This window comes from Glycine max, chromosome 18, assembly GCF_000004515.6.
Source record: "Glycine max cultivar Williams 82 chromosome 18, Glycine_max_v4.0, whole genome shotgun sequence".
Lineage (NCBI taxonomy): Eukaryota > Viridiplantae > Streptophyta > Magnoliopsida > Fabales > Fabaceae > Glycine > Glycine max.
This window is the reverse complement of record NC_038254.2, coordinates 7,636,334-7,660,576: the sequence shown is the minus strand read 5'-3', so window position 1 is coordinate 7,660,576 and position 24,243 is coordinate 7,636,334. Positions and strand designations below refer to the sequence as shown.

At 33.8% G+C, this 24,243-nt stretch overlaps 3 protein-coding genes across 3 annotated transcripts; 1 reads left to right on the top strand and 2 right to left on the bottom strand.

Annotated features, from left to right (window-relative positions):
- Nucleotides 1–4,935: 4,935 nt before the first annotated feature.
- Nucleotides 4,936–8,104, bottom strand: LOC100818000 (desmethyl-deoxy-podophyllotoxin synthase). The gene is made up of 2 exons (XM_003551446.5): nucleotides 7,085–8,104; nucleotides 4,936–5,729 (listed from the first exon to the last, which is right to left on the bottom strand). The coding sequence occupies exons 1-2, from the start codon at nucleotides 7,985–7,987 to the stop codon at nucleotides 5,109–5,111; spliced, it is 1,524 nt and encodes a 507-aa protein (XP_003551494.1). The 5' UTR covers nucleotides 7,988–8,104; the 3' UTR covers nucleotides 4,936–5,108.
- Nucleotides 8,105–11,577: 3,473 nt separating this feature from the next.
- On the top strand, nucleotides 11,578–12,028 carry LOC121173919 (protein MAIN-LIKE 2-like). The gene is made up of 2 exons (XM_041011750.1): nucleotides 11,578–11,689; nucleotides 11,774–12,028. The coding sequence occupies exons 1-2, from the start codon at nucleotides 11,618–11,620 to the stop codon at nucleotides 12,026–12,028; spliced, it is 327 nt and encodes a 108-aa protein (XP_040867684.1). The 5' UTR covers nucleotides 11,578–11,617.
- Nucleotides 12,029–20,552: 8,524 nt separating this feature from the next.
- On the bottom strand, nucleotides 20,553–23,159 carry F6H2 (flavonoid 6-hydroxylase). The gene is made up of 2 exons (XM_003551441.5): nucleotides 22,093–23,159; nucleotides 20,553–21,303 (listed from the first exon to the last, which is right to left on the bottom strand). The coding sequence occupies exons 1-2, from the start codon at nucleotides 22,972–22,974 to the stop codon at nucleotides 20,689–20,691; spliced, it is 1,497 nt and encodes a 498-aa protein (XP_003551489.1). The 5' UTR covers nucleotides 22,975–23,159; the 3' UTR covers nucleotides 20,553–20,688.
- Between the last annotated feature and the right edge of the window lie 1,084 nt (nucleotides 23,160–24,243).

The following is a 24,243-nucleotide window of genomic DNA, read 5'->3' as shown; positions in this document are numbered from 1 at the left end:
GGAAATATTAGAGAATAAAATTAAAGAAAAAATAGTCAACAATATTTTTTAAGAGTAAGACATGAATAATCTTGTGATTTTAAAATATGTTTTAATTTATTTCACTTTTTAGACAAATAAATTGGTTAATTAAATATATTTATTTTGTTGGCTTCAAACTATTAAATACTACGGTATTCACCAATGGCGGACCCATGTTATCTTGAGGGGTGCAAATGTACCCCCGGAGTTTGAGAGAAACCTAAGAATATAAATAGTGATGTTATTTTTATAATTCGACCCTAAACACCTCTGCTTTCAATATTTTAGTTATTGTCAATTTTTATATTTTGTTAACTAATTTTTTTTCTGAGATTTTGTTTCTTTTATACTTTTCTTTGTTAGACATTTCATTATGTTTTATATTTATTTTCATATGTATGATAATAAATATTTTTATTTTCAAATAAAAAATAGCCCCCACTGCAAATGCAATGCATGGGTATATATATATATATATATATATAATTTATTACTTAATACAACGCCGGTTCAAAAAGGATCAAATGCCAGCATAAAAAGAAAAGGTAAATAAAAACACTAGTAGTGTTTATTTGAATACGACATTCCTAGCTAAGCAGATACGTCAAATGGCTAATAAAATAACACACGGTGTCATGAGATAATTCTATTTTGCTACATTCTTGCATTTGGGTCAAAAGGTTAATTTCTCAGGCTTTGCTGCAACTGCTCACAACCTGTTGGCTGGTCATGACTTCAAACATTGATTTTTAGAATGCGGATTATATATCCACTTGATTTTAGTCGCAGTTCAACTCGTGAAATTAACAGCACTGGTACTATGTATTTCATAATTTTCTACATCTTATCAAGGGTTATGCAAAAGAAGATATATATTCATGACTTGCGTCAGTTGCGTGTGTATGAGCTAATACTCAGGAAGTCTAACCAGTGTGCAGACTTTATAACAAGGGCACTCTCATCATGGTCATCATGGCTAGCTGATACACCTAGTACTCAAATATTATTATCTTTAATTAAATATATTTCATACATAAGTATAAGTTTTTTTTTTACTCATACGTACAAAAGTATATAAGTAATATTAGTATGTGATAACTAAACATGCTTTCCTTGAAAGTAAGGCAGGATTCTATTTAAGTGATGCATTTTTGGAAATGATGGATTAGTTCACACTTAGAAAAAAATTAGAGAGAGAGAGAAAAGAGAAATTAGAAAAATATATATAATTATAACAAATGATATAATATATATAATTAAAAAAGAAATATTCCAAGGGAGTATAACTAAGTTGGTTAAATAGAATATGTAAGTTGTTGCAAACTCTTTAGTGCTGTTTAGTTCCCTACTAATAAAATAAAATAAAATAAGAGATATTGAGCAATAACAAGTATAATTAATATCTTATTTTAAGTTGAAAATATTTGTTTTATTTTTTTATATAAAATTAATATTATCAGACAATGTATCCCGTGAATTTTTTTTACTATGTTTTTCACAAAAATATTTCCATTGGGAAGGTCAAAATCTAGGTTTTTGATAAAAAAAATTATTACTATAAAAATATATCATGTCAATCTTACTAAATTATTTAGTATGATAAATAATTAAAATTTGTGGTAAAAATATTATGTTATTCTTTTATTTTAAAGAAATTTATATAAAAATATTTGACCTACAGAATAAATTTAATTATTTCCAAAAATCATGATGCTTAGAAATGATGATTTCTGAGCAAGAAGAAACTTTTTTTTAACCAAACTAGCTTCTGGTGCATTTAGCTTACTATGAAGCATGCTATGGACTATACATTGCAAAAAAATGAATGAATTAATAAATTCTTTATAAATAAATTTCCAGGTCATAAAGTTAAAAGAATTTTGGTAAAAAAAAAAAGTTAAAAAAATTAATCAAACAAAAAATACAAATTAATGAATAGTATGAAAGTTATTCTTAAACCATTATGCTGGACCTAGTGATGGTAGGAGTTGAAATATTACACATGAGGTGATAGATTTAAATTTTACCGCGATTACTGTAAAAAAAAATTATTAAACTTATTGTTAAGCATATATTTTAACCTAAGGCCCAGAATGTTTGACACGGCCCTTGTGATAATTTAAGTTTGGTGCATTCCAGCATTTGGGTCAATGGTTTAATTAGCAGGATTTGTTTGCAAAGGTGACGTGACGTACGCCCCTGTTAGTACAAGGAATTATTCGCCACTAAAACTGGTCGTAACTTGAATTGGAGCTAGCTTTGACTTTCAGAATGTGGTTTTTTTCACTCGAACCTTTTCAAGTTTTCAACCTCCTGACATCAGTTTTAACCTCTTTTAGTTTTAATTGAAGATCCACCACATCAGTCTTCAGGTTCATTAAGAAGATTAATTAAAAAGCCATCGAATTAAGTATATAATTTTTTTAAAAGTAATATTAATGAATCTATTTCGTGTTACTATTTCTTTTACCTTTTGTAATTTTTTTTAAAAGAAAAGAAAAAGCTTTGATATGACAAATATATTAAGTGTTGTTAACGGATTTGCCCAAATTTCTTTCGGCAGTGTTTATCCGTGAGCATTTCCAGGAACAATGATGGGATTTACATGTAAAAATACTCCGTCTTGCACTGAAGTAACATGTATCAAAATATAGGTTAGAATAAGAGTTAGTTTATTCGAATGATTCTCTTTTATAGAAATAAAATTAAATGAATAAAATTTTAATTTTTTTTAAGATAATGTAAAATAGAAAAAATATAAATTTTATTTTATCTTTTCTCCAATAATGGATAATATTTAATTTTAAGAAATATTTCTATCTTTCTCATGAAAGATAAATTTTTTCTCTTATTTTATTTTAATTAAATCTACGAGATTCTTTAAATCCAAATTATCTATTCGATCGATCAGCGAGTACGAAGACTTTGTCGAATTTGAGTATTACATTAATCATTATAAACTAATGGGTAATTGGTTATATGTTATTAAGCAACATAGATTGAAATTTTGTGTATAGAAAAAAATCTCTACAAGAGAGTTAATCCCGCTTGTATTATAGACATTCCTATCTCAAATAAAATATACATATATATGACCTAAACTGAGAAATTAAAATACACTATCTATTCCTCTTCCAGAAGATGTTATTGCTACAGATTATTTAATTATCTAATATTCAAATGTTTTACTAAATTTATTTCAACTATTCCTTGTCAATGATGATGATGATCATGTATACATATTACACCATTCTAAAATCTTGAAGACATAATTGATATATTTGTTGGATCTTGTTAAAATTTTAGAGGATCCTTATAAAATACCAATATAATCACCAAGAATATATTACATTAGATTATCAAGAACAGTTTTAAGAATATTTGGATTCATAATGATTAATCAAACAAATATAATGGAATCTGATTCCATAACTACTCTTTTTGGGATCTATTACGGAACGAATAACTGGTTAGCTTAACTGTGACTTCATGGTTCTTCTCAATCGGAATCCTTTTTCTTTCTTAACATGACCTTCCTAACTCTAGGGGGGAAGAGAGAAAATGTAACGACTCGATATAACGGGGATCATAGTTTTCTTGTAGTGTATTAACCTCATAGGATTCTCATTATCCCCTAATGGGACAACACATACGGACATCTTTTCATTTAAGTTCATATCATCTGATTTGTTTTCTAATGAATTCACTTAATTTAATTACATAAAATAAAACCCACTAGTAATAACTAATATAATTATCTTATAATATTAACACACATTAATTATTAAAATAAAAGATTCTAACACTTCAACTTATAAATACACTATCTTTTTTTTATATGATTGAAGAAGAGTACATCTTCAATTTAGCAACTTAATTTGACAAGTGTTGTAACTTGAATTCTTGAATTTAATGGAATAAGAAATTAGTCCTTGAGTCAAGTCTTGGGTGTTAAATTCAATGAAACATCGATGCTACGGGATTATATATATATATATATATATATATATATATATATATATATATATATATAAATTGTTTAGCTCATGTGTACAAATTTTTCCAAGTTTAAGGCTAGATATATCAAAAGTTGCATCCTTCAATTTTATTCTTGAATTGGCATCAATTTTCGTATTACTTACTAAATTTAACGAAATGAAAAAAATACTATGAATATATATTTCATCCTTTATATTAGTTTATATATTGGCTCATGTTTGTATTAAAGTATTATGCAGATTATTGAGATAAAAATTCAATTCTGATTAAATTACAACAAAAACAATACACAAGATGCAAAAACTTTACTTTTATCTTTATTCAATTAATGCAACTAAACATATAGTATGCAAAAGATGCAAAAATAGTGTTTTGAACCCACTAATCTGCACCACCCTGCTTTTGCTAGGCCACGGCAAGTCTAGTGCTCTGCCTGATTTAGTGCGGGTTCCAACCATTACAAGTATAAATAATTGCATATATTAATGGAATGCTTCTATTGAAAACCATGAAGAAAAAAACATTTTAAAAAAATGGTAATGTAAAGTCAACTGAATAACTACTTAAAAATGGCAATATAAAGTTTTTTCTTTTTTATTTATTTAAAAAAAGCCAACTTCTCTTTCACATTTTTTAGGTGTTTCACAAGTTTGGGTTTAGAACATATCTTTGACATTTTTGTTATTGTCATCCTAGATATATTAATTTAAATTTATCACTTTTCAAACTTTTTAAAAAAAATTATTGTCTAAAGCCTTTTCCACCAGCATATTCTTTATCCTTTCAATTTTGAACTAGCTAAAACCAAAGTGTGTAACTTATTTTGTATATGCATTTTAAAATATTACTATAGCAAACATAGAGAAACTGGCTATTCATGAACTTAAAACTTGAGTAAAAATTGTAAAATAATAATAAAAAACAAAACTTTATCTACATTTATTCCCAATCTTTCATCAATCACATGTACTACAATGTTGGCTCCTAAACTTTAGTTTGTGTCTTTTCATTCTTCATTTGGAGTTTACCCCCAAAAGTAGTAGCATCCAATGAATCAGAGCATAAACAAGAGTTTCTACACAATGGTTTTAATTACCAAATGAGAGACAGATGCTAGGAATCAAATACAAATCATGTTTTCTTCTAACTGACAAGCCAAATGATTCACTCATGTCAAGTTCTTCAGGCTTTTTCCCATTAGGCATGTTCCAATCAAAATGGAAGAGCAAATTCGCTAGCAAGAGTTCAACATTAGCAATGCCAAATGCACTTCCTGGACACATCCTCCTTCCAGCACCAAATGGAATAAACTGAAAATCTGCACCTTTGTAATCAACTGAGCTATCAAGGAACCTTTCTGGACAAAACTTCTTAGCATCAGTCCAATGGTTTGGATCCCTTCCAATAGCCCAACCATTGATAATAACCTTGCTCTTGGCTGGTATTTCATACCCGTTAATTTCACATCTTTCACTGCATTCCCTTGGTAGTAAAAATGGAACAGGAATGTGTAGACGCAGCGTTTCTTTGATTACTGACTTTAAGTAGCTGAGTTCATGGAGGTTAGCTTCATCTACATGCCCCTTTTCACCAAAGACTCTTCTTACCTCAGCTTGTGCTTTCTCCATCACCCTTGGATTTTTTACAAGTTCTGACATTGCCCACTCTGAGGTTTTAGCTGAAGTACCACTTCCAGCACTGAAGATATCCTGAAAGAAATGTTAAAATGTACTTAATTGCCAACAATTTGGATAAAGTTCTCAATAAACACTTTAACAGAAAAAAAAAAAAAAGAAGTTAAAATCAACCTATGCACTTAATTTTTATGAAAGCTCTCTCAACTAACTTCTCCAAAAGTTGAGGCGCATATATGATTTGACTTTATGAAAGAAGCTTCATTCATTTTACTTTCTTCTTCTATAAGTACTTATGAAGATATTTATCCAAACAGTAAAACAATTGAAAACTCTAACTGAGCAACAGTTAAATTATTATTAAGTGATTTACATTGCAAACTTTTTTTTTCTTTTTCAAATTCAAGAATCATAGATAGATTTTACTCGAACCTTTCTACAGAAATATCTATATTTAAATGTATGTGAGTTATAACTTAGATTGATTTTACTTAAACTTAGTTTGCTGTCAAAATTTAAGTATACTATGAGTCTTGCATATATCCTCTGCCAGCAAGTATCACCCAACAGTCTTTATCAGAGAAACTGTTATAACCATCTAAGGCAATAGGAGTTAATTGATCTTTGATGAAATCTATTTGGAGCTATTCTAAAATTATGTGATTTATGATTGCAAAACACTAGCAAAAATGGTTGATTTGATAATGTTATCAGATAGAGGATGCTCAAGATTGTTCTGCTTCCGAAGCTTGAGTGGGACATCAACTAGATCCTCTCCTGTTTTTTCATTGGTTTCCTTTTTTGCAGCACTACTGAACTAGTATAGTATATCTACCCTCCATTTGGATAAATTTCTCAATAAACACTTGGAGAAGACAATAAGAAGGTAAAATGAATTGCAATTTTTTAGAAATTAAAATCAACTTTTCGCACTTAACTTTTATAGAAGCTCTCTCATCTATCTTCTCCAAAAGTTGAGATACATAAGTTGAAGTTCAATTCATTTAACTTTCTTATTTTTTTTCTTCTACAAGTGTTTATGGAGTATATCCAAACAATATTAACAACTGACAACTCTAACTGAACAAACGATTAATTTTTTATTAAGTAATATACAGGGAAAACTTAAAAAAAAAAAATCAAGAATCATACATTTATTTTACTTAAGCTTTTCTGCAGATACTTGTTTATTTAAATGTATGTTAGATTTATAACAGAGATTTTAGTTTAAGATTTTACTTAAACTTAGTTTGAAGTCAAAATCTAAGTATGCTATGAATCTTTTATCCTCTGCCAACAAGTATCACGTAACAGTCTTTAACAGAGAAAATGTTATAGCCATCTAAGGCAATAGGAGTTAATTGATCTTTGATAATATCTATTTGTAGCTATTCAGGAAATTATGTGATATGTAATTGCAAAAATCTAACCAAAATGGTTGCTTTGATAACGTTGTCAGATAGAGGATGCTCAAGGTTGTTCTGCCTCTGAAGCTTTAGTAGCACATCAACTAGATCCTCTCCAGTTTTTTCAAGGGTTTCCTTTGTTTCTGAACTTGTGTCCCTGTGGTCTCTCACAATTTTCTCAAGGATCCTATCAACTTCTTGATGTAACTTCTCAACTTTGGATCTCAACCCTGTCAAAACTTGAAGCCCTTTAATAGGATACAAGTCAGCTAGGGAGAAACCAGCAATAACCTTCAAGACATCTTTCATAACATCAATGAAAGCTTCTTGATCTTTGGACTTTCCCCCGAAGGCCACGCGTGATGTTAAGCCGTAGGAGAAAGAATTGATCATCCTAGTGAGATTGATGGATGACCCTTCACCCAAACCTATCTCTCTAACAAGATTTGATGCCTCCTCTTCCCTAATCGCTTGAAATGATTCGACACGCTTCGGAGTTAGCAGCTCAAAGGTGCAAATCTTTCTCATCTGCCTCCAATAACTTCCATAAGGAGAAAAACTCATGCCCTTGGAGCCATAAGATATGACATCTGCTGCAAGAAGATAAGGCCTATTTGCAAAAATGATGTCATGTGTCTTCAGTACTTCCTTGGCCATTTCAGGGGAAGACACCACTATGGTGGAAAGTGCACCAAGTTTTATGTGCATGAGAGGTCCATATTGGTGTGAAAGTTTTGTTAGGCCATGATGAGGCATTGCACCAAGCTGATGCAAGTTTCCTATAAGGGGTAGTTTTGGTGGTCCTGGTGGTAACTTGGAGTTTGAAGGCTTGGTTTTTGTTCTCCAAAATAAGCTAAACACTGTGAACATGAAGAGGAAGAAGGGTAGGATTGCAAGTGAGGGAATATTTTGGTGACCTAAATCCATGGTTGACTTGTGAAGAAAAACAAGCTACCACCTCAGGTTTTTTGTTGCAGAACTTAATATGAGAATTTTGGACACAGATTGATATGGATAAGAGGACAGCACTTATTTATTTTCTTAAAAAAATAATAGAAATAAATGAATAGTATTATGAAGCTGTCTTTTCCAATGTGGAATTTAAGAAATTCTAGGTGAGGAATCCAAAGTTCCAAACTCAAACTTGGTGTTGTAGGTGGCTGATGAGTGAGGATCCCATTTTTTATTTGTTAAATTATTTTTTTTCCTCTATTTTTTTATATTTGATTTGATTCTCTATTTTTTAATTTAAATTAATCCTCTAATTTTTAATGATTTAATTTGTTCTTATGCCTAAATTTAAATTTAAATTTGATCAATTATAAGGAAAAATCACACTTTGTAAGAATTTAAAATCAGCACTAAATAATTTTAATATGTAATAAAACATATTTTCTAACACAGTCGGATCAATCTAGATAATAAAATTAAATTAAATTGATTTTAAAAATGAGAGGATAACTAAATTGAATAAAAAAATTAGCGGATAAAATTAGTCCTAAAAATTAAATTTGAGGGGGAAAAACTAAAATTTAACCTTTTTAACCACTCTATCATGACTTTGTTTTCGTCGCTAATTGTACAACACCAATGCAAAACGCATACTTTTTCAGTAATGCATTGATATGTTAATCAATCATAAGAAATTAATTAACAAGAAAATAGTTACAATTACGGTAGATAAAAATTATTCATCATTTTTTTTTCTTTTTTTTATTGGAGTAAGGTGCTGATCGATTAACTTGTAGCATGTTGAATAGTTAAACCTTTAAAGAATTGACCGGCCTTGACATTGTATTAGTAATTTGAAGTACTAGATTATTGGACTATCATTTGGGAGATGCTAGGTGCACCCAGCAATATTGCTGGTGCACCCAGCAACTTTTATGAATGGACAATTTTGCCCTTTAATAAAAAATTATAAAAAGCCCCCCCTCTCCGGAAGAAACTTTTCTGCTGCTGCTCATTCCTTCCGCGAAGCTTGTTCTCCCTTCTCCGCGAACTGCTTCTTCTTCTCCGGCAAGGCAAGCGCGAACCTCGTCTTCTTCTTCTCCGCGAACGAGGTTAGTCTCCCTAACTCCCCTTTGCTTGTATGATACAACATTGTTATAGCTTGTAGCAGTGGAACCTTAGGATAGTTACCTTAGGATAGTAACCTTAGGGTAGAAGACGAGAGGAGAGGACGCCGGAAAAAATGGGGAAAGGAGGCTGACGACGGAGACTTCCGGAAGACCCGTTAGGGGTTCTTCCGGAAGTTCCGGAAGAACATTTTCCGGAAAGTTTCCGGAAGAAGGGTTCTTTCGGAAGTAACCAAACGTCTTCCGGAAGAACACTTCTTCCGGAAGACTCCCGGAAAAACCTCTTCCGGGAACTTTCCGGAAGAAGTGGTTCATCCGGAAGAATTCCGGAAGACGCGCACTTCCGGAAGAACTTTCAAATTTCCGGAAGACCTTTCCGGAAGAACCCCTTCTTCCGGAATGTTTCCGGAAGAACCACTTCTTCCGGAAATGGTTTTTTTTTTGTGTTTTTTTTTAAAAATTTTTTAAACAGAAATTGTTTTGTTTTTTTTTAAATGAATTATTTTATTTATTTTTGTTATTTTGTTTTTTAGATTTTATGAAAAATGAAGTTTGGGTTTTTGATGTCATATTTTTTTTATAATTTAAATTGTGTATTTTTACTAAATATTAATTTGTAAATTAATTTTTTTTTATAAAAGTAGTTGTGTTTGTTTTTGTTTATTGTTTATTTTTTTAAATTAGTGTTTTTTCTTTAAAAATGAAGTTGTCTATTTTTATAATTAAAGTTGTGTGTTTTGGAAGTTTTATAAAAATACTAATTTTTTATAATTAATTAGTTTATTTTATTATAAATGAAGTATTTTATTTACTAAAAAAATTGTGGATGTTTACTAAATAATTTTTTTTACATTAGTTGTTTAATTTTTTTTTAAAATTAAGTTGTGGATGTTTAGTAATGAATTATTTTTATATTAGTTGTGTTTTGTTTTTATAAATGAAGTTGTTTATTTTTTTTTAAAAAAAAATTAACTTGTGGATGTTTACTAAGTAATTTAGTTGTGTTTTTTTTTAGAAATGAAGTTTCTTTTTTTTTAAATTAAGAGTTGGATGTTTACTAATTAATTTTTTTTAAATTAGTTGTGTTTTTTTTTATAAATGAAGTTGTTTAATTTTTTTTAAAAATTAAGTTGTGGATGTTTAGTAATGAATTATTTTTATATTAGTTGTGTTTTTTTTTTATAAATGAATTTGTTTAATTTTTTTTAAAAAAATTAAGTTGTGCATGTTTATTAATAATTTTTTTTTACATTAGTTGTTTTTTTTTTTTATATAAATGAAGTTGTTTAATTTTTTTTTTAAAATTAGGTCGTGTATGTGTGAAAATAATTTGATTTAAGTTAGTCTTATTTGTTTATAAATAAAGTTGATTTTTTATAAAGAAAATTGTGTATATTTTGACCGAAAAAAATACGTGTTCGACATGATTTACAGATCATGGCCAGAACACGAGGTTTAGGTCGTGCCATAGGTAGAGTTGTAGGCAGAGATAGAGCTGCTGACGAGGATGCTGACGATGTTCCCGAGAGGCGTAGGCCTACTGCCTCAGCCCGTAGGCTACGCGTTCATCAGATGACTACGGAGGGACGTGATATGGCTGAGGACGTCGCTGACATGACTGATGATGTCCCTGAGCAGCCTACGGAGGCACCTGAGATGCGTGCGGACGCACAGGGTGCTGATAGTGGTGAGGGGTTAGATGGTGATGATGCTGCAGAGGGATTCCCTGGTGGTCCACGTGACCCGTCAGTGCTCACATCATTTGCCGAGCATGTTGCACATGCCGTGTGGAGTTGACAGGTATTTTAATTTGTTAATTATTTGTCATTGTTTATTTATTTGTTTATGATTAATTTTTTTTAATAATTGTATAATTTGTACTTCAAATCAGGAACGTCCTGATTTGAAGTTAGTGTCACATGGGAGGAAGGTGACACTGATTGGGAGGCCAGTGCCTGAGATTGAAGGCCTGGTGGCTGCCACATGATTAAGTCCACTGATAGATTGTTCAGTTATTACTGGCGATCCTGGACTTATATCCGCATTTGTGGAGAGGTGGCACAGTGAGACTAGCACCTTCCACCTTCCTGTAAGAGAGCTGACGATCACATTGGATGATGTATCGTCCATTCTACATTTGCCCATCACTGGCGCCTTGCACAGTTTCCACGCTCTTTCTACGGAGGAGGCCAGATTCTTGCTCACGGAGTTGCTGGAAGTGTCTGCGGAGGAGGCCAGAGCCGAGACAGCACTCACACGTGGAGCATATGTACGATTAGGATGGGTTCGTGACATTTATGAGACCAGATGTCAGACCCGGCGGAGGATTTTCGCAGCTCGCGCTTATCTGCTGCACCTTGTCGGTTGAACTCTTTTTGCTAATAAGAGTGCAACATACGTGCATGTGGTCTACCTTGACGCTTTCCCAGACCTCGTTCATAGTGGTGGTTACGCTTGGGGGGTTGCCGCGCTGGTTCATATGTATGACCAGTTAGATGAGGCTTGTAAGACCACCACCCGACAGCTTGCGGGGTACTTGACGCTACTTCAGGTAAATTTTGTGTTTATTAATATGTTAGGTTCGATTATGATTTAAACATGTTTTTATGTTATGTTAACCTCAATTATTGTGTAGTGCTGGATCTATGAGCACTTCCCTAGTGTGCATCAGTGCGTGACTGATGATACATACCAGGAGACGTCCCCACGTGCTTCCCGGTGGTTGACGTCGAAGGCGCACATGAAGGGCATCACAGGAGCACCCTACAGGGCACGTTGTGATGTTTTGACCGTCACAGATGTGTCCTGGTTGCCGTACACGGAGCATGGGGTGTTAGGGTGTTTCAGGAGATTTCATCGTTCCAGGGTCAGCTCAGATGGGGTCCTATGATCGTCACAGTTCGACCGGAGAGGATGGTGCGCCAGTTCGGTTACATCCAGAGCATCCCTCCGCCGCCTGTTAGTGCACGATTGTCACACGATCAGATAGATAATAGGTGGATGGAGTTTGCGGATCACTTACTACCTGCGGGTCAGCCTTGTCTAGTGCCTGGGCAGGTATCTGCGGATTACATTGAGTGGTTTTTCCGCATATCTCACCCTTTCATGACACCGACCCAGGCAGCTGACCAGCAGAGGGATGCACCAGCTGTAGACCCTGAGGACTACATACAGCCGCCCAGCCCCCAGGTTCCAGTGGCATTTGACCCCCCTACATATGTGGTAAGATTATTTGCGCGTTTAATGTTTTATGAGTTGTTGTTTATTTTGAATTTCATAATAAATGTTTTTACTGACTTTGACAGGATGATTACGAGGGATATGAGGCGATTGCACAAAGGTTGGAGCGTGTGCTCAACCTTAGGATAGTCACTACAGGCACAGAGTTATATGACATTATGCTGGACTGCCTGACGATCGCGAGAGGGGGACCCAGTGCTGATGGGACGGTCAGAGCTCGTCAGAGACGCCGCACGGACCATTGATCATTGTATTTATTTTCTTATGTTGTAGTTGACATGAATATTTGTAATTATTACAGTTTTTGTTTAATATAGTTGACGTGTTTTGCACAGTTTATTATTTTATAATATAGTTTGTTATTCCGATTGTTTGTGGTCCTTAAGCGAAGTTTACGGTTGTTTTAAATTTATTTTTAAAAAAAGGGAACCTAGAATCATGAGTTTTGTTTGTAAGAATTACATAAAAAATAAAAGTTTTTAAAATGATTAATAATTCATAAGTGAACCCTTTTTCCATGTTCAAGTACCCATGTTTGTAAGAATTACATAAATGAACCCTTTTTCCATGTTTGTAAGAATTACATAAAAAACATAAGTTTTTAGAATCATGAGTTTTGTTTGTAAGAATTACATAAATGAACCCTTTTTCCATGTTCAAGTACCCATGTTTGGGATTTTTTTGCGTGGGTGTGCCAGTGCCCTGAGACAATTGAGGGCGGCCATTTCTCATGTTTGGACGTCAAAGAATCCAAAAAAAATAGTCCCGTTCCCCGGTTCCGTCAACTAACACGTCAAAACAAAGCCTCAAAATCCAAAAAAATAGGAAATGAACCCTTTTTCCATGTTCAAGTACCCATGTTTGGGATTTTTTTGCGTGGGTGTGCCAGTGCCCTGAGACAACGGAGGGTGGGCATTTCTCATGTTTGGACGTCAAAGAATCCAAAAAAAATAGTCCCATTCCCCGGTTCCGTCAACTAACACGTCAAAACAAAGCCTCAAAATCCAAAAAAATAGGAAATGAACCCTTTTTCCATGTTCAAGTACCCATGTTTGGGATTTTTTTGCGTGGGTGTGCCAGTGCCCTGAGACAATGGAGGGCGGCCATTTCTCATGTCTGGACGTCAAAGAATCCAAAAAAAATAGTCCCGTTCCCCAGTTCCGTCAACTAACACGTCAAAACAAAGCCTCAAAATCCAAAAAAATACGAAATGAACCCTTTTAACAATTAATTTTTTGGACCACTGAAATAACGCATTCAACTTTATTATGGGAATTAAACACGCCGTAAACATATAAAGGTTACATCAAGGAAAAAACAAAAAATTAAACATCACATTCAGTTGTCTAGCGACGTCCCACTGACCTCGTCTTCAACATATTTCGTAAAGACAGCTAAAATTTCTATTGGTCCATATTTTTTCCAGTAGTTAGATTGTACTAACACCTTCAGCAGTTCTTCGTTGGTGATCAGCTCATTTATTTCATATTTTATAACCGTATCTGAATACTCAAACCGAGCTGGTTCGCGGAAAAAAAATCGTCTTACCGTTTGTGATTCGTGAATTCCAAGAGGGGGAATCCCTTTAGGTGCAACTTGCTTGATTAAATTCTTCAGTTCATCGATGGTACATGTTGAAGGAATTTGAAATTTCTTAGGATTTTTTCCTGTGAACGCGCATCCAACAAATTTGTTCTGCGATGGCATGTTCCATTTGCCGTTGTAATACAAGATCGCGTCATGAATACAAGGCATAGTGCGTTCAAGTAAGTTTATTATTCCATCTGGTGTTCTTCCAACGGTGCATAATAACTCACTCGGACCAACACAAGAAAATTGATCATTACACATTAACATTGTGTTGACATCGTCATCATTTATCAATTTGATACACTCAAAGCGAATTTGGTTACCCGTATCGGTGAATGGCTTCCGGTAGTGAATTTTATCCAAAAATTGTTTGTCGGATAGCTGAAGGGTATTGTGTATTCTGGTTTTTAGGCTTGCAAAATCACACCTATTTGGTACTCGAATGGGCACCAGAGTTGAAGTTTGGAAGTAAACCCCAGTATCATTGTGAATAATCGATCCATTTGGATAAATGAAAGCCAACCTTGAGTTGACAATCGTCTGACTGCTAGTTTCTCCTAGAAATGCCATAGTTTGTGTATCAGTTGGGAGATTATTTGAAAGCAAGATAATGTGTGATTTAGTAGCCTAGTCTGCCATATATATAGATGGTTGTGACCGAGCCTTTGTTTAACTTTGTTTACAAAAAAATAGACACGCGTAAATGTGTAGTCAAGTCAGCCAATGTGTTGTCGCTAATGTGTAGTCAAGTCAACCAATGTGTTGTCGAGCGACTGCTAGTTTCAAAATGTGTACTGAAGTCAGCCAATGTGTTGTCACGCTCAAACTGTAATACGCATGCATGTCATTATGTGTTGTCAATTATGACAATGATGTATGCTGCACGCGTAAATGATTTTTGTTGGACCAACAATTTCCTTGCTTAACCAAACGAGTAGTTGATAATATTAATTGGTTAGTAACGGGTTACAACGAATTATATCGCATAATGAATACAATTAAATAAACAATGCATGTTTAGTCTTCATTTAGGTCTACATAGTGTGTTTTGAATGACATCAAACTTGTGTATTGCTGCATTCTACTAATATATGGAATTGCCCATTGCTTTGCCTGAGAATAACAATTGGTTGACCACAACAGCGCTGGAGGCGGCAACGGACAATGGTCTTTCAAATAAACCTGTTGTACATGAACAAACATTATATCATGCGCTGACCGTGCCAAACGAACCAGCGAAGTCATTGCATAATTGTTACACTAACTATATTCAATGTACCTGAACAAAATTATTTCCAAACACGTGACCGACACATATGATACGGTGGCCAGAAGAGTCAGGTGGTGGTTGACTTCTAAGAGGGAAAAATGTCATGCTTTGTTGTTGGGACAACGATACAAGGATTACGTTATACCGTGAAGCAATCACATATCCCATGTCTGTTATATCCATCCACTTGTCCACACTAACCTGAATGAACCAAACATACACATGTAAGTAATTTAAACATTGTTATTAAAAAAAATTAACCTAAAAACATACCTTTGAAAAGCCATCAACAAGTAGGGACAACTTTAATTGTTCAAATCTCTCTGTGCCACCGAAGAGGTTCATGTACTCATGCGACCACCTGCCAAGTTCTTTAAGCAATTCATTACGCACTAACGGCCACGAATCTTCCCCCATACCTAATAAAGCGCCAATGGACCGATATCCACAGTTACCGTCCGCTTTCACATCCACAACGTCACGAATGAAACCTTGAAAGAATGACGCAAATTGATCCAACATCGGGATGATCCTTGTTGGCTGACGCGGTTGAGAACATGATGCACTTCGTTTCACTGGAGAGTTGCTGCTTTGAACAGAATGAAAAGCATCAACATACTCCCAGTAAGACGGAATCACGCTTTGTGGATGTTTGACTTCTTTTCATCGGTTTCTTCGGTGCACCTTTAGTGTTCACCTTTGACGGAGGAGGGCACATAGAGTTATGATCAGGGTATGCAATTTCTCGAAGTTTACTCTTCAGATTACTTTGCCAGACACATCAAGTTCATCAAACCTTTTAGATATGGTCTCTATCTCTTCCTTGATGTTGACTTCCGTCTCACATAACCCTTGGTCTGAAAAGCAAAGTCTCCTCCAGAAAAGATGGACTGACTCCATGGGATGCTGCCAGCAGTATACCTAGAAAGCTCACATGCACAAGGAAGCCGTGCGTGCTTCTCATCACACAACCACAAGAAGAGAGATTGTTGCCGAGATAACGTAGACGGTCAACTCAGAAGCAATCTGATTTAAAGCATCCCTCGAAACCATCCCAAGAAGCTCTTGTATAAGGTTTTTTTAATACATGCCAACCACATGCGTACTGGTTTCAAAGGATGCTTTAATTTCGACGTGTTGCAGCGTGATCATGTTGTTCATGGCATCCCAAACACTACATAGGTCTCCAACGCTATTTTGTAGTACTATTTTGAGAGCCCAATGAGCTGATTCAACCCTACATTTAAAATACACAACAAACATGAAAATATACAACAATTAAATACCATTTAATATTAATCGTTACTAACAAATAAAATCAGTTGTTAATACCTGTTTGTTGTTGTGTTGCCTAGGTGCATGACCTTATTCGTCCATGCTGTAATAAATTTTTCCTTGTGGGGGATAATTCATGTGTCGTTAACATAGTCAACGAACATCGGCCAAGGCGAACAAGCAACTTGAAACTTCTGATATGACTCATGGAACTCGTATTCGGACGGACAATCAACCAAAGTACCCCAGTTATCCATTACATAGTCCCACGCATTTTTCCCCATTAAAGATTTGCACTTCGCCTTCACATTCTTATCGATATGAAACCTGCACAACAAATTAGTAACTCGGGAAACACAGTTTTCACTACATTCATCAGTGCTAGGTCTCTGTCAGTGACAATAACAAGAGGGAGGCGATCGTGTCTTAAAAATAGGCCTCGAAATCGTTCCAAAGCCCATACAATATTATTAACACGCTCAGCCTCCAGATATGCAAACCCATAGGAGAATGTCATCACCGTTGGTGTCACTCCAACAAAGTCAAGTAGTGGGAATCTGTACCTGTTTGTTTTGTAGGTACTGTCTATAAAAAACACCAGATGACATGCATTGCATAACTTTACTGCATCTGGGTGACACCAAAACAGATCACGCACCACAACTTCATCCTTCAATCTATGCCAATGAATGTATTGATCACGTTCGAGAAGCTTCATCAGATGCTGCATTTCGGTATCAGCTCCTCTTATTGAAGAACGATATGCACTTCTTGCATTGTAAATTTGCTTTATCGTGGTGTAACTGTCGGCATTGTGTTCCTTCAACGTTAGCAAGATGTTTTTCGGTTTCACCATCGACTTTGTCATATCAACAATAATTTTCTTTTCTTCCTTAGTCAATCGCCCGGCGTATGGATGTCCAACTAAGGACTTCGCCAATTCATGATTATGAATCCCACAGATCAACTTCACCATCCAACCTTCCCCTCCACGCACTGGTTTCCCACGAAGCCTGAAGGGACAACCACATTTCCTACTCCCGTGTCTTTTCTAACGAATTCTTTATTTCTACACTTGTACGTACCACTCCTTTCACACCCAATTAACACAAATGAACTTCTTCCTCTGCTACCGGTCTCTGTGTCAGATCTCATAATCACTGCAACAAATCCATTTTCATGGGCAACTGTTCGAGCCCATTGCAAAACATCATCTCGAGTAGCGAATACCTACAACGCAACCCTAACGTATTAATTTTCATACAAACCATCAATTCAACCAATGACTCAAATTATCTATGATTACCTGAGATGTATTAAAAGCATTTGAACAATCGACATGTGGTTCATTCACTCCACATTCTTCTTGATTATCATAATCATAATCCATATGAACTTCTTGTGACATCGCAAAGTCATACCTCCATTGATCTTCGTCCATCTTAAGGACATATGCATCATACACAAGTACATTCAAATTATCATATAACCACATCCAAAAATTTACTACACCTTAAATAACAAACATATTAATAGGACATATGCATCATACACGACTATATTAAAATTATCACTATATTCTAAATTTATAACTACATTATTTACTTAAACTAAACTTATCACTATAATAAACAACTAATAAAACATTTTTGTACCATTATACATTTAAGTTACCTAAATCATTTAATATTATACCATTATACCTAATTAAATCAATAATCCACAACATATATAAAACAGAAATAAAAAAATTATAAAACAGAAATATATATATATATATATATATATATATATATAAATTATAAAACAAAAATAAAAAAATGCTAATAATTTAACATTCCGGAAGACTTCTTCCGGAAGTTACTGAGGCTATTCCGGAAGAAGTGTTTCCGGAAAACACTTCCGGAAGACTTCTTCCGAAATGGCCTCAGTAACTTCCGGAAGACCTATTCCGGAAGAAGTGCTTCCGGAAAACACTTCCGGAAGCACTTCTTCCGGAATAGTCTCAATAACTTCCGGAAGAAGGTCTTCCGGAAGTGTTTTCCGGAAACACTTCTTCCGGAAAAGGCCTCAGTGCCTAAAATTTCTTCCGGATACACATTTTTTTACTACTTTTCTTCTCTAAAAACTAGCCGGAAAAGAAAAAAAATACCCATAAAAGCGTACCTCCGACAAAATAGGAAGAAGAGCCACTAACAAAACTTCAAATACCAAACACGGGACCACCGAATCTCTAAATACTTCACGGGACCACTAATGGAAACTGCAAAAGGGACCACCGAAAGAACACCAAGCAACCGAAAGAAACAAAGCAGAAGAAAGCGAAAGGCAGTAAAAAGAAGCGAAGAAAGCGAAAGCGCAGTAGAAAGAAGCGTTTACGCGTTAATTTAAAGAAAATTACACAAGGGCAAAATCGTCATTACATACGCATTAAATATTATTTTATTTTTACTTATTATTATAAAATGAAAATTCTTATTTCGTTACATACGTTCACTAATTATTTAATTATTTATGTATAATAATATTAATTATTTTATAATTTAGTTTATCCATTAAAAGTAAATTATATTATCAAATAATTTTAAAAAAAAAAAAGTTAAGTTCCGGAAGAAGGTTCTTCCGGAAACTTCCGGATGACGTTCTTCCGGACGTAGTTTGTGGGTACTTCCGAAATTCACAAATTCTTCTTCTGGAAGAAGTTTTTTTCCGGAAACTTTCCGGAAAAGCTTTTTCCAAAAAGTTTACGAAAATACTTCTTCCGGAAGAAGAATTATTGAAGGACAATTTTACCACTTCACTGTTTGCTGGGTGCCCCAGCAATAATGCTGGGTGCACGTAGCAACTCCCCTAGCATTTTATCATATTTTTTTAAAATGGATTGGATTGAACATTGGAGAAAATATTGTGAATTTTTTTTCCCCATTCAACAGTCTGCATATACTTTATTTTCGTTTGTTTAAGTTTCCAGGAGAACATTCATGCTTCAACACACAACTGACACATCACACAAGCAACAACTCCCTTTAATATTCATAAATGCATAACATATCTTATTTTCCGAACCATTCCGAAACTACGTCTACGTGACGCAACATTTCATTCAAATTAATATAGCGCAATGTAATGGATCATTTTCATCACTATTTCTTATATCCTTGTCATCCATTTTTTTATACAGGAAATAAAGAACAAAACAAAACAAAACAACTATAATCCTTGTCATCCATTTTAATAAAATAAAGATTAAAATGTAATTTTTTGTCTCTCTATTTTTTTAAATTTATTATTTTAGTCCTTCAATTTTTTAATAAAGACATTACATTTTTACTTTTAAAAATTCTATGATAAAAATCGCAAAAAACAAACTTGGCTGATAATATGTACGAAAATTAAAAATTTGAGTGATAAATTTTGTGAAAAAAATTAAGTGATAAAATTCACAAAATAGTAATAGTTGAGTGATAACATGTGTAATTAAACCTATTTACTTATTTTATAAAAAATGAATTTATTATCTATTACATAATCTTTTTTTGAAAATTATAAGATAATATTTAATTTATACTTTGAATGATGTTTTGTAAAATAATTTACATTGTAATCTAATTATAGATATCATTATAATTTTTAAGATAATTATTATAAAAGAAAACAAATTCATTAAATATGATAATTTATAATTAGATAATAATGAAAAATCCTTTTATACTGTCGATGCCTATCTTTTTCCTCTTATATTATTTTGAGTTATATACTTATATATGACATGTGATATTTAATGGGGTGATGGTGGATTAACTTGTGTATTTTTAAAAAAACAAGTTGTGTATTTCATGAGTTATTTTAATATTTATATTAGACTTCCTTAAAAATCAACAACCAATCTAATAAATTTTTATAATCTAAACCGAAATAAATTGAGTTGCATTGAATTTAATTTTAAAATCAAACTTAATTAGATGATTAAAGAAGAAAATTAAAATAGTTGGATCAAATAATTTTTTCCCCTCCTAACCAATCTGTCAACCCGTCATGATATCCAAATACACACTTTTCTTTATTTTAACTCAGTAAAAAAAGGCTGATCGATCAAAACATCAATACAATAGATATAAAGTTTTCTTTATTCTCAGCTCTTTTACTTTTACTAATTATTGTAGAGCTTGTGTAGGCTAAAGATGGAAAGTGATAGGAATGAGGCACAAATCATCTTTTCTACGAGCTGATACTCCAAAAGCCTCAGTCATGTCCAAATCTTCATTCTTCATTTCATTGGGAAGTTTCCAATCAAAATAATACATTAGCAATGCAAGTGGAAACTCAACATTGGTCAACCCAAATGTGAGGCCAGGGCATATTCTTCTTCCAGCACCAAATGGTATGTACTCAAAACTATTGCCTTGGTAGTCAACAGAACTTCCAATGAACCTCTCAGGATAAAATCTCTCAGCTTCACTCCAATGATTTGGATCTCTTCCAATTGCCCATGCATTGATTATGACCTTGCTTTTGATAGGTATGTAATAACCATTGATCTCACAAGCTTGTCCACACTGTCTTGGAAGCAAAAGGGGACCAGGAGGGTGCAGTCTCAATGTCTCTTTCACAACAGATTTCAAATATTTTAGATTCTCCATGTCACTTTCATCGGGGTGTCCTACTTTACCACCAAATACCTCTCTTACCTCAGCATGTACCTTTTTCATTACTCTTGGATTTTTTATCATCTCTGCCATTGCCCATGTTATGGTAGTAGATGATGTCTGAGTTCCACCTCCAAACATATCCTTCAAAATCATGACATCAAGATGTTGTCATATGAATTTTATGTATAGGAAAAATTTGAAGGAATACCAATATCCATTGCAACTTAATTTTCCATGGAAGAACATGCAAGATAATAAAATCAAACCCATATAATAGCAGATCCACCAATAAGTGTAATGAATTAGTCCAATACAAGTGGATAGCATAGGACTTATTGTAAATTAGAGGTGTAAACCTAGCATACAGCAAGATCATTGTACAAAACTTGGTGCTTTGGAAGTTGAAAATATATTTCAGCTTTGCGTGTTCTATTCCAAGTGTAAATTGATGCATTGTGTACGTGGTCCTGTTCGGATAAATTTCTTTATAAGGATTTATATGAAAACAAAATGAGAAGACAAACTAAAATCAACTTCTCCAATAAATTAAAATTAGTTTATGCGTAAGTTAAAATAAGCTGTTCCAAAAACTAATACGAAACAAAGTTAATTTTAGTCTACAAGAGATCTTATAAGTACTTACAAATAAGTTTATCCAAACAGGTTGATCTATTATTATTTGGAATTGCTAGTGTCTAAGTAGCAACATAGTTTTGCTTCTTAATAATTTATATGTTTGTGTTGATAAAATTTCTAAATATCGTGTAGAAGTTAACTAACATTCCAGAAGTAATCAGCACTCAACAGCAAGTTAATAAAAGTAAGGAAACAACAAGCTATTGGTTTACCATAGGGAAGATGAGAATAGTTCATCACTTTCTACTAAGCAAATACCACTGATGGAAGATGTCAACACTCTTACAGTCTTACCAAAATCACAGCCTTGATACTATTGTCGCTTAAGCCAAACTCCTCCTTCATGAGCACGTCTACAAGATCATCCGCCACTTCTTCACCCTGGCCGTGTGTGGCACTTGACTTAGCCTCTCTATGTTCATTGACGATGTTTTGCATTATCCGGTCGGCTTGTTGATGATACTTCTCAAGCTTAGGCTTCAGCCCTGAGATGTGTTGAAGCCATTCAGCAGAAGGGTACAAATCTCCCAAGTCAAAACCTCCAGCAGCCTCTGTGGCTTCCCTTACAGCTGATATGAATTTTTTATGGTCCCTACACTTGTTGCCAAGGGCTGTCCTTGAAACAATTGTAGATACTGTTAAAAGCACTTCTTTGGTGAGATTGATGGGTGACCCTTCTTTTGAAGCAATCCTTTTGATGAAGTTGGTGAGCTCTTCCCCTCGGATTGGTTGGAAAGATTGGACTCGTTTTGAGCTTAATAGCTCCGATGCACAAATCTTTCTTAGCCGTCTCCAGTAATCACCATAAGGTGCAAAAGACATACCCATAGAATCATAAGACATTATCTTTGAAGCTAGTATTGGAGGTCTTGATGAAAAGATAAGATCATGGGTGCTTAACACCTCTTTAGCATACTCTGGGGATGAAACCACAATGGTGGAAACCTCTCCAAGCTTCAGATGCATCAAGGGTCCATATTTTGCTGATAAATCTCTTAGCCGATGATGGGGAAGTGAGCCAACAACGTTGTGTATGTTCCCTATGATAGGTATCTTCCAAGGCCCTGGTGGTAAATTTGGAGTTGAGGCAGGTTTCTTTGTAATTATTTTGTGCCCCAAAAACATAAAAATGAAAATGGATAAAATGGATGTGAAGTAGAGGGTTTGAAGATCCATGGTGGAAACAGAACTTAGATCAAGGCCTTCAGTTTTACTGATAAAACTGTGTTTGCTACTCTTATAGATTGTTGAACCTTCATCGTCAATTATTGGGCATTAGTAATCTCCTGATAACAATATATTATGCATTTTGATGATGTATTTGATGAAAGCAACACTGATTCAAAATGGACGAGGATGTTAGCATAGCCAAAAACTAGAAACAAAGATATATATTTCTATATACAAAATAGTGGTTGAGGTAGTACATCAAGTGACAAACATTTAGTTTTAAAAACTCCAAAGCAAAATCATACTGCATAGAAAATTGCAGAACTTGTGATAATTATTAAAATTTTAGAGCAATACTACTCATTTTTTAAATTAAACTTGGATTTCACAATAAATAATTAGACAAATTACTCTGAAATTCACTGAATTTAGGCTCAATTACACTCAGTACCCCTTATACTATTAGCTACTGAAAACTCCCTTGATTGACTGATACACATTACACCAATATCCCTCTTAGCAGTAAATCAGTAATGGTAGACTCTTAGGTGATATATCACATTAATCATGTTATAAATTTATAATAGACTTCACTACAAAGGTTTACGAACTAACTATTTACATTGTTGAGACTAATTTAAAAATAATATAAATTAACTGTAAAATACCCTAAAAATTATAAATACAAGAGTATCAGATTTAGAGTCTTTCTGATCCTCCTTAAGAAAATGTAAGCAAATGATGTGTCATCAAAGTTAATTAACATTCAGGATAAAAAAAAAAAAAAAAAGCTTTTGTTACACTATTCATTAATCACTCAATTAAGGGTATGAAAATTTCTCCGACTCAAAACAAGGTTGTCCAAAACTCCAAAGAATGAACTAAAGATTCAGCATGTGAAACAAAATGATAAAAAATACATGTCCAGAACTTCATGCAATTAATATAGAAACTCATGTCTCAATGTCACATCCTAACAAAACATTGTGTTCCAACGTTCTCTAGCATGAGGTTCTCCATAGTCATCCACCTAACAATCTGCTCCCACAAACACAAAGTTTAAGATCATCACAAGATCCAAACACAAACAACACACAGAGAGTGAGTTATCACATTCCTAACTAATACAGAGAAACAAAATAACATAGATATACATATCATATAAATGAAATACAATTTACTTAAACACAGCTCACATCATTCCACCACTTATCGCGTAACATCACAACTCAACACTACACGTCTCACACATTTTTAGATCATTCACGTACTCAA

What these genes read in the sequence shown, in the direction of transcription:
- LOC100818000 (XM_003551446.5), bottom strand. Translation starts at nt 7,987, where the DNA reads ATGGATTTAGGTCACCAAAATATTCCCTCACTTGCAATCCTACCCTTC. An exon ending in TTATCAAAGCAACCATTTTG is followed by an intron (nt 5,730 to 7,084) that starts GTTAGATTTTTG and finishes CATTTCTTTCAG; the next exon opens with GATATCTTCAGTGCTGGAAG.
- LOC121173919 (XM_041011750.1), top strand. Translation starts at nt 11,618, where the DNA reads ATGTATGACCAGTTAGATGAGGCTTGTAAGACCACCACCCGACAGCTT. An exon ending in GGTACTTGACGCTACTTCAG is followed by an intron (nt 11,690 to 11,773) that starts GTAAATTTTGTG and finishes ATTATTGTGTAG; the next exon opens with TGCTGGATCTATGAGCACTT.
- F6H2 (XM_003551441.5), bottom strand. Translation starts at nt 22,974, where the DNA reads ATGGATCTTCAAACCCTCTACTTCACATCCATTTTATCCATTTTCATT. An exon ending in GTATCAAGGCTGTGATTTTG is followed by an intron (nt 21,304 to 22,092) that starts GTAAGACTGTAA and finishes ATGATTTTGAAG; the next exon opens with GATATGTTTGGAGGTGGAAC.